Source organism: Tachypleus tridentatus, chromosome 11 (genome assembly GCF_004210375.1).
Source record: "Tachypleus tridentatus isolate NWPU-2018 chromosome 11, ASM421037v1, whole genome shotgun sequence".
In the NCBI taxonomy this organism is placed as follows: Eukaryota; Metazoa; Arthropoda; class Merostomata; order Xiphosura; family Limulidae; genus Tachypleus; species Tachypleus tridentatus.
Genome location: NC_134835.1, coordinates 56817436 through 56829148, shown reverse-complemented (window position 1 = coordinate 56829148; position 11713 = coordinate 56817436). Strand labels below are relative to the sequence as shown.

The following is an 11713-nucleotide window of genomic DNA, read 5'->3' as shown; positions in this document are numbered from 1 at the left end:
TGCAAACGCTTATATCGACCATGCTAAAGCAAATGTTTGCAGTTATTCGCAATGACGGCCGTGCAACTCACTACTGAGACCTCTTGTTGGGCATTTCCTACCCTGTTTAGGACTTCTTTTTGGTATGGTCTTAAACTTTTGACCAGCTAGTATTTAGGCTAATGTCTTAGTGTTCACATTTTCCCTATTAAATACTAAAAAGTTTTTATTTTCCCTTTTCTTATTTTCACCTTTTGAAGCTCTACTCAAATAAGTGGTTGAGTCTAACAATGCAAAATGCATATTTGTCTCATGAAAATATATGTACAACACTCATACATTGATTTCCATACAAAATATTTATTGCAAATGGTTTCAAAAGTTACGTTCACACTGAGCAAACAATAAGTGAAAGCAATTATACAGTAGTTATTTTTTGTTTTAGTTATGTAGCACACAACACAAGTTTCAGGTATTACTATGAAAATTTCTTTAGGGTATCAAAAATGTACAAACATAAAAACTATTTAGAATTATGCAAGTAATGTAACTAATATTTTTCTGTCTATAAGAATTAATAAAAAGTTTCAAAATAGTAGCTTTCTACTATTACTATGTTGTCTAACAAATATTGTTTTTAGTACCTGAATAAATGTATATATATATATTATGGTACACTAAAAAGTGATATGCTCTTCATAATATACATCTTCACAGCACATGATATTTCCTTAGAAGACATTAAATATTTATGTACAATACAAGAAAATTATATAACAATGTATGTTAATGGAAGCTACTTGCACTACACAGCTGAATACTAACAGCACGTGCAATGATTCATTTAATAAAATGATACTAGATTTGCCATCAGTTGAAAACATACCAATACACTAAAACTGTCATATTCAATCAAAGTTTTTGCATTACAAAGCAACAGAATAGTTACTACAAGGTTACAAAATGTTAAAATATCTTTCTCTCTTTATCCAACATTTGCATGTAAATATTTCCAATACTAATCTAATAACAAACTAGAATTATGCAGAAAGAGATAAAAGTGTATGATGAAAATGAGCAATGACCATTTAATACCCTGGACAGAAATACACATACATCACTCGACTAATGGAGACAATAATTTTGATAAATTACTTTTCTTTAACAAACATTTTACATTTGGAATTAAATACAAACAATATTTATTAAGTTTGTGCATACTACTTAATAAAGTTAAGTGCACATCACTGAACATACACCTGATACAATATTTTAAAATATGGAATACATTAAGACATTCATAACTTATAAAATGTTTCTATACACAACTACACATTCCTACAATTTTACATATGAATGTGATATTAGTCAAATGTAATATCCTCTATTTCTCTTTTGCATAATCTACATATTTAATATAAAACATATGTACAAAAGGTGTACAAAAGTGCCAACAGTTGATTATACAGAAAAAAATCTAAATAAATACAGTGAGCATTTAAACAGCCAACATTTTGTGAAAATAAAATTTGGAACCTACACTGTTAGAACAATTACAGTGTACAAGATAAATTCACTTGGGTACAAACTGATTTTTCACATGTTCATGTTTGAAAGTATACATTTCTATACTACTGAAAACTAAAATGTTTTAAACTACTTAAAAGTTGTGTGTTATGAGATTAATGTTTATGTTAATAACATTAATAATATGTGACTATTTGCACATACATACATATGCACATACAGATACATGCAGAAGGTTTGAACATAATTCTTCTTTACAGGGTAATATCTTTTTTCACATTTCCAACTTAAGTTTTCTTGTCATTCATAACATTTTAAACATCTTATGCTGTATAGCATCATCATCATTACAATGAGAAACAAAGAACTACTGATACACTATAACAAATAAAAGAAGTTCTTAATAACACATGGAAATATGATATTGATTAATAAAATAACAATACAGTGAATAATGACAAGAATGATTACACCAGAGATTTTGTTTTATGTCAAACTTCATATGATGCTAAGTCTTCAGTGTTTCTAGGAGCACTCTGGCAAGGAAAAACCCAAAGTAAAGTAGATCCTGGAAAGAAAAAATTTGAAAGCAATCAACATAAAATTCTAGATTAGCAATGCAGCCCTGATAATTTTTTTTTTTCCTTAAAATCATTAGTGTTAAATGTCTACATTTGTGAACTAGGACTTGAATTCTACTATAATACTGAAAAAGTGAATTAATGGAACATAAACACATAACTTGTTTTAAACATGTAGATAAATAACAGTCTGCCTAAAAGAAAGCACTTAGAAACAAATCTGAAGGAAATACTATCAAGCATTATTAGTTTACGTACCTAAATTAAACTAAAAACATAAATAAAATACAAAAGCTAGACCAAACACATAGTACAGAACAATCAAACTTCTATTCACACTTGAAATAACTACAAGAAAACTGCTCAAATTTAGTCTTTAATCCAGGTTAATTTTAAAATGCAGTTACTAGAGAATTTCACTGACAAAAAAATACTACATTTTCACAAATTTAACTGATTTCAATGGTATATTGTAGTGTAGTCAAAATATATGAAAATTAAAAAAACTATATTATACAACATAGTATTTTAGATCTTCATTCTTGATAAGCTAGCCTGAAATAATGGTTTCATTAAAAAAAAAAAAGATATTAAAAGTAATACATAATTGAGTATACTATATGAATTAAAAAATGCAAATCAACAAGCTACACAGCAACCACAGCCAAAATAAAGTTGCAGTAAAAAGGTATGTACTAGAACATTCTAACACTGTTGCTAAACATAGGTAATGTGATGATACTGAACAGTAAGAACTTTTGGAACGAAAATATAACTGCCCCTTTTCAAGTTAAAATATTTATACACTGAAACCATAAAGATATATTCAGATTGAGAATTTCGACTTTCCAAGGTAGGGATGTCTCTTGTATTCATTGGCACTGGAAAACAAAGCAGCATTGATTAACTTGGGGTACCATGACCATCCAAAGAGAATTTTACTTCAACGATGTTGAGAAAAGTGTAGTGTTTTGTAACAGGAAAGAATCAACAAACACATAAGTCAGAAGCAACAGTCCACAACGTAATCAAAAAGGATCTTCACCCAAAAGACAACAAAAGTCAGATGTATACATGTGTTTTTCATAACATATGTGTTCAACAATCCTATATATTTAGCTGATGGAGAATGAAACAAGTATTCATGCTATTGTATGCAAAAGTATACTGGTCAAGTTTCTGGATGCAATATGTACAGACTTCTCAGCAACTGGATTGTTGAAACAGGTGCAGGGAAACTGTTCTCCTGGTATACTATACGAATTATATCAAGATAGCATTATGTGCTGAAGCTTTTGTGATACCAGACCATTACCAAACTACAAAGGATGGCTAAGATTTCATTTTATACGACTCAGGTCCTGCAGGTTAAATAATTTTATTATTTCAAAACACATAAAAACATAACTTATTTAGAACATTCTTCATATTCATTCCTCAATGGTACATTTAAAATTGCACCTGACATATTTAGTCTAATGTGTACAAAATGTGCTTTTGACAACAGACTTGCCATTCATCGTATATATTCTCTTCTGCCAGATAAAACTGAAACAACTTATACCACTCTGCTTCAAAATTGATAACTATCAGTGGTAATATGAGACTGGCACATACATTAATGTGCAAAATGTCAGGACAAGAGAATATTTTGTCATTATTTCCATTTTATGGGGCAAATTCTTCCATGCCATTACAAAATGTAAATTTCAACACCATGGTAATGCTTCACTGATCCCTATTCACAACTAATTGAATGAGCCAGGCTGATAATCACTATATTTTAGAATTTTCATACACTTTCACCAAGGGTATGTCAGAAGGCTTCTGCATGACTGAACATACTAATCAAATGTAAGGTCTGAAATAACTGTTATAGTACCTTATCTTAACTATATAGAAAGAAGCTAGCACATTGTACTGGTATATGTTAAAAGAAATCAATTTAACAGCACTCCACAAATAAACCTTGATAAAAACAGTGTTTAACACTATATATTAAGTTTTTTTGTCATGTCATGACCAGAAACAATGTAAAGAATAGTCAGTAAAGCAGAGAGTTTGCATAAAAACTTTACATGACACTGGTTATATGTCTCACGGAAGGTGAAAGTTACTTACCTCAATGCATCGCACCTACCATGAAGTATGGAGGAGACAATGTGATAGTTTGAGAATGTTTTTTTGCTGAGGCAACAGGAGATATTTGCACAACAGATGGAATAATGGACCAGCTCAAGTACTGTCAGGTACTGATCCATCATGGTATATCTAGTGGTTTGTATTATTGGTAAATGATCTTACTACCAAGGAGATAATGATCCCAAACATTTATCCAATCTACACAAAAACTACACAGTTAAGAAAAAAGCTGCTGGAATCAGTCAAATGATGCAAATGGCTCCCACAGAACCCTGGTCTCAACCCAATTGAGCAGATCTAGGATTTCACAAATAAAAAACTTGACAAATCAAAAGTTACTTCCAAAGAACCTTATGGGAATGTATTAAAAACATTTGGAGTACAGCCCCAAAGAACAAATTGATCAAATACATTGCAACAATGCAACTGTCTGCAGTTATTAGAGCAAAACGTAGACACACAACAGATTAACTGTTTGCTAAACTAAGTTTCAGTTGTACTAAATATGAAAAATAATACAATATTGACGTTTCACCTGTGGTTTACCTCCCATTTTTCTTTGAAAGTAGCTCAAAATCTATTTGACTTTGTCCTAACATTTTTGCACATTTAGTGGTTAATTTTGAAAAATCCGTAATTAACACAGCTTGAAACATATTTTCCCTGAAATAAAAAGATGATATTTTTCCTTTATGACAAAATATTTATAGGAAGATAAAGCTAATTAGCCTCAAACAGCAACACAAAGATGTAGACTTTTTGCTTAAAATGAGAAGGATTGCAACACTTGCTTTTTTTCCATGAAAAAATGGTAATCTTAGCTTTTGAAGAGTTATTTGAAATATTACCATCAGAATCACTTCCAACCAGTGATTATGCTGAAGACACCTAAATCAGGAGACCACACATCAAGGGCATCATCAACTAATGTTTGAAATAAATCTTTGGAATGTGTACAAAAAAGCAAGAGATGAACTGTCAAAAACAAATAATCCTATTGAAGGATAGCATTAAAGTTTTCATCCAAATGTTGGATGTACTCACCCAAATATTTGGGATTTTTTTCAGATTTATTCAGCATGAACAAGCTTTACAACAAATTTACAGTGTACAGACCACACCTGATCATGGTCTACAGCAAAAAAGAACAAAGACATAACAGCAGACTACTTAGAATGATTTGAGATCAGAGAAATTTCAACATTCTGGGCTATTTGTAAGGAACTGTATGTCTGAAAGTGGAAAAAAGGACTGAAATGATTTGGTGAGGCTCCAAAATTGTTTTAATAAAATGTAATAACATTTTTACTTTTGTCATTGGTATGAGTTCTTAGAATAATGGAAGAACTCACACTGCAACAGCTTGGACAGCCTATTTCATAGAATTTATTGAGTATTTATAGGTAAGTATAAAAACAGTTGTTAAAGTTAATTACAACAATTAACAAGATTATAGTTAGGAACCAAAGCTGAAAGAACTAGCATTAAGGATTACCAACACAATCAAGTACATTTCCAAAGACTTAGAAACTTGAACATTTCAAGTAGTTGGCTATTCTTCTTTTCACTATTCAAAAACATTAAGGTGAACACTATAGGAGTTCATGAAAAGTGTTATTATTTAAAAACAAGTGGAACATCAGGAGGTGGTAATCTAGTTGACTTTTAGGTGATGAAGGCCCCAGAGAAGTATCACATACAGAACACCAAAGGCATCATGACAGGATATGGCATGATTTATCATGGGTCATAGACATCATGCATGGTCTTAAGATATCTATAGTCATCAATTTACCATGAAACTCTCTCCTCCCCAGTGCAACTTCATAGATTATGTCTGTAGTGCAAAGGAAATATCGAAAAAATAAATCCCAAGAAAAATTAGAAATTATTTTAATAACAACAAATTTAATAGCATAAAGTGTATAGAAGACTGACTAAGATCCCTAAAAACATGTAACTGGTGAAAATTTGACAGTAGCCAAAAAAGGTTTCTTTCAAACACAACATATGATAAAGAAAGTGTAATTTTTGAACAAGATGAATACAGTATAAGCAAACTGTACAATTAATGTAACTGATGAACCTCTGACAGTAGCCAAAAACAAGTATGTTTCAAGCACTACATATGAACAGAAAAGTGTAGTTTCTTTACAACCAGTGTTGTAGCTTTTTCTACATGATTGTACCTTCTAAACTAAAGTAAGTGACCTTTTTCAGCTCTCTTCATATTAGCAATAATATTTCCAATAAGATGCACCATTAGCTTAATCATCAACTAATAACATTTCACTTGGATGCCAAACACTTTACCTCATCATAATTAGTTCTTGTATTTGTACAGCATGGTAACAATCAAACTGAATGTGCAAAGTTAGCTCAATGGACAAACCTCACATTGGAGAAGGAATATTGACTTTAATTCTGAAATGACAATGAGTATCTACACAAAATGAGGCAAGATGTTAGTAAAATGTACAAATCTGTTATTCATAAAAAAATAAAATGTATTACAAAAGTATTTGTATTCAAGATATGCCTGTGAACTGATGCCAGTCTGACTCAGGAGTTGAAGTGTAGATGATGTTCATGTGAAGAATAAATAAAACCTTTTGTTCTTGGTTCAGTTTGCACATTGCATTCACATAATCTCTAAAATATCTGAAATACATATCTCTAGTTTTTCATTACCCCTGTATACTGTGTCATGTATTTATTCACCTCTACCATGAACTAAATCAGCAATGTAAAGTATAATGAATTGCCAATAACTGTCACAAAAAATAGCTAATACCATGTTGAATGGCACTTTGTGAAAGATTAACACATACAAACTTTCATTCTCAGTGATATCGAGAAACCCACTTGTTGAGAAATTTATATGCAAAAACGGCTTGTTTGGGTTGAGAAAATATTTTACATAGAAGAGCGAACAACGTTTCGACCTTCTTCGGTCATTGTCAGGTTCACAAAGAAAGAGGTAACTGACCGGAACCTGACCACATGTTTGAAAGGGGTTGTGTAACTGTGTGTCGAAATGTAGAGGGCGGTATTAGATGTTTGAATACATAATTTTATTTATTTTATTATATTAATATAGGTATAAAGGCGTTCCTTTATATTGGTTTATTTTGGGTTTAAGTCGTTGTATAAGTAAGGCTTCTTTAATTTTGCGTTTGTTTATGTTTCTTTCTTTATTTAGTATTTGAGTGTTTTCTATGGTTATGTTGTGTTTATTTGATTTGCAGTGTTGAAAACGTGAGAAGGTGACTTTTATGTTCTTTGAATCTGGTTTCCATTTTCTACTTGTTTCTCAATATAGAAGTCGTGGCAGTTATCACATTGTATTTTATAAATAATGTTGGTGTGGTGCTTGTCAGTGTAGTTTTTACATAGTATAGACCTCAGTTTTGTGCCGGGTTTTTGAATAAATTTGGTATTAACTGGAATGTCATATTTTGTTACTAATTTTTGCCAAATGTTGGTTATTTGTTTGCTAATGTCAGGAATATGTGGTATACAGCAGTATATGGTTTCATGGTTTTGATTAAGTGAGCTGTATTTACTTTAGTTGGTTGATTTTGCTTTCTGTCTAGGTGTGTGCGTATAATGTTTTCTACAGTTTGTGGAGGAAACTTATTGATGTTGATGAAGTATTGTTTTATTTTGTCTAATTGATCATTAATTTTATCTGGTGAGCATAGTTTTATGGCTGTGTTTATTTGGTTTCTTAGTATGTTGAGTTTTTGGTTTGTTTCATGTGCTGAGTCCCAAGGAATGTATAGTCCAGTATGGGTGATTTTTCGGTGGATTTCTGTTTCGAATTGCGTGTCAGTTCTTGTAATTTTGAGGTTAAGAAATGATATTTGATTGCTTTCTTCCTGTTCACATGTGAAGTTAATGTTGGGATGTATAGAGTTAATGTGATTGAAAAAATTAAGTATGTGTTCTGTAGATTTGAATCCCGAAACAGTGTCATCTACATATCTGTGCCAGTATAGTGGTGGATGTAATGCTGTGTTAATTGCTTGTGTTTCAACTTGTGTCATAAATATATTGGCTAGAACTGGTGATACTGGGTTGCCCATGCTTAGGCCATTTGTTTGTATATAGTTTTGGTTGTTGAACATGAAGTTTTTCTTTATCGTGGTGAGTTCTTTTCTGCAAACAACAGAAAAGACACCAAAATGACAAACCGTTGACTAACCTCATAATTAACAGATCCGACCGTCAATTAAACATAAACGAGAAACAACTGCTTAACAAAGAACTCAACTTCGCAATAGCACCTAGGTACATTCCAACCATAGAAATCAAAACATGTTTAGAAGACCTAGCCAGGAGACTTGTGATACTTTCTACAGAGAAGGAAAACAAGGAAACAACCAAACACAACCAACAGAAAAAAGACAACTTAGATAATTTTATTGACATCCAACAGCCAAACTTCCCAGGTAAAATTACAAATTTATATTTTCCAGAAACACCTAAAAACAACATCTTAAACGATTTTTTCAAAGAATTTTCTCACAAAACCATCAACATAATTTCACAAAACAGAAAACTAAAAAACAACCTTACAAAAAGAGACATTAATTCCATTGAAAATCTAAAACAAGACAAAAACATAAAAATTCTAAAAGCAGATAAAGGTAACGCTTTTGTGATAATGAACACGAATGAATACATCCAAAAAATGAATAACATCCTATCAGACACGAGCAAATTTAAACCAATACACACAAATCCAACAAAGACACACGAGAGGGCAACTGAACAAATTACTACTACAAATGAAAAAAAGCCAACACAATTTCACAAACACTTTATTCCTACCTACGTAAAACCGACTCACGCACACCGCAAATATACAGCATCCCCAAACCTCATAAACCAGATTGTCCATTACGACCAATAATGTCCACATATGAATCGTTTAATTACAATCTTGGTAAATACATAGCATGGGCATTCTCCAAATATGTAACATCAGCCAGCTCATTCATCAAAGACTCTTTTAATTTCAAGTCTAATCTAAATCAACTTAATCATAAAGCCTTAATGGCCAGTTTCGATGTTATATCCCTCTTTACAGAAGTTCCAACCACTGAAGCCTGCAAGATAGCCTTAGAACTCTATATCCGAGACCCTAACCCAACTATAGAAATTCCCAGTAACCAGTTAGCAACCCTCATAGAATTCACCACAATAAAGACAAACTTCATGTTCAACAACCAAAACTATATACAAACAAATGGCCTAAGCATGGGCAACCCAGTATCACCAGTTCTAGCCAATATATTTATGACACAAGTTGAAACACAAGCAATTAACACAGCATTACATCCACACTATACTGGCACAGATATGTAGATGACACGGTTGCGGGATTCAAATCTACAGAACACATACTTAATTCTTTCAATCACATTAACTCTATACATCCCAACATTAACTTGACATGTAAACAGGAAGAAAGCAATCAAATATCATTTCTTAACCTCAAAATTACAAGAACTGACACACAATTCAAAACAGAAATCCACCGAAAAATCACCCATACTGGACTATACATTCCTTGGGACTCAGCACATGAAACAAAACAAAAACTCAACATACTAAGAAACCAAATAAACACAGGCATAAAACTATGCTCACCAGATAAAATTAACGATGAATTAGACAAAATAAAACAATACTTCATCAACATCAATAAGTTTCCTCCACAAACCGTAGAAAACATTATATGCACACACCTAGACAGAAAGCAAAATCAACCAACTAAAGTAAATACAGCTCACGAATCAAAAAACCACGAAACCATATACTGCTGTATACCATATATTCCTGACATTAGCAAACAAATAACCAACATTTGGCAAAATTAGTAACAAAATATGACATTCCAGTTAATACCAAATTTATTCAAAACCGGCACAAAACTGAGGTCTATACTATGTAAAAACTACACTGACAAACACCACACCAACATTATTTATAAAATACAATGTGATAACTGCCACGACTTCTATATTGGAGAAACAAGAAGAAAAATGGAAACCAGATTCAAAGAACATAAAAAGTCACCTTCACACGTTTTCGAACACTGCAAGTCAAATAAACACAACATAACCATAGAAAACACTCAAATACTAAATAAAGAAACAAACATAAACAAATGCAAAATTAAAGAAGCCTTACTTATACAACAACTTAAACCCAAAATAAACCAATATAAAGGAACACCTTTATACCTATATTAATATAATAAAATAAATAAAATTATATATTCAAACATCTAATACCGCCCTCTACATTTCGACACACAGTTACACAACCCCTTTCAAACATGTGGTCAGCTTCCGGTCAGTTACCTCTTTCTTTGTGAACCTGACGATGACCGAAGAAAGTCGAAACATTGTTCGCTCTTCTATGTAAAATATTTTCTCAACCCAAACGAGACGTTTTTGCATATAAACTTTGATTCTCATTTATTTACAAAGGATTAAATTACCTCTTCCACAAACTTCACTGAGTAATGCCATCTTTGGCTTACGAGGTCGATGTGGGCCTTTCTTCTGAAGCTGTTCAATGGCTGTTTCATCTGTTAAAATAGCTTGAAACTAAAGAAACATACAAAAACCACCAGTTACAATACTATGATGATGTTTTTAACCCTTAAATGGCAGCCACCATTAATTGATGCTGCTACCTACAGCATTCCCACTCTTTAAGGATTAAGAAAGAAAACAAAACTATATTCACAGTTAATAAATACAAATGCCTATTAACCATATACCTTCAGGAGAGCTACAACAAAATAAACCATTTGTTACAGTATATTTCAAATTAAGGAATCAAATAATACGCAAATTAAAACACAACCTAAGAAAACTGGAATTATTTCAAAGGCTAACATTTTCCTAAATTTGAAATGCATTTCTGAGAGATACATATTTGTTGTTACAAAAAAACTTTTATGACTTATGTTGTCCTCTGTCAGTGCAAGTTATCACTTGCAACTAGGCTTGATACTCCCAATCACTCCCACATGTGTTAATGTGATATATATATATTTATACACACACTAATATGCAAGTGATTATGTACCATACACTATCCTTAACCAATAGGAGTGTAACACCAACTCTATCACTACTAGCACTCTGTTTAATCTTGTAGCTGTTAACCATTTCAAGATTGGTCAAATCACAAAAACCATACCAGAAGTGGAGAGGGCAGGTAGAAAAAAGAAATGAAGGTAAGTATGTATCATAAATGTTTTCAGTTTATGAAAACATTAACTTCCAATATGATATCTTACTTCTTCTTAAAAGAAGCTAGAATCCCACAAGAAACAGGTGGAGAACTCAAGAGAAGATGATGTTCTTACATGAGGTCTGTGGTCACAGTCATTCAGCATGATATATGATCACAGGTCTTACAGTGTGGATTTAAGACCAAATATACTTGGTGAGGCACCA

At 31.9% G+C, this 11713-nt stretch overlaps 1 protein-coding gene across 3 annotated transcripts in view; it reads right to left on the bottom strand.

The window, feature by feature from the left end:
* Positions 1-323: 323 nt before the first annotated feature.
* The window catches only part of Dnz1 (DNZDHHC/NEW1 zinc finger protein 11), a 58496-nt gene continuing 47106 nt past the window's right edge, over positions 324-11713 (bottom strand). For 2 of the 3 annotated variants that reach the window (XM_076467359.1, XM_076467361.1), the window contains 2 exons: positions 10744-10852; positions 324-2074 (listed from right to left, as the gene is read on the bottom strand). In XM_076467359.1, the coding sequence (XP_076323474.1) occupies positions 1998-2074; positions 10744-10852 (186 nt within the window). In that variant the 3' untranslated portion in view covers positions 324-1997. The remainder of the gene's footprint in view (positions 2075-10743; positions 10853-11713) is intronic. The other variant, XM_076467360.1, reaches the window with a different exon arrangement.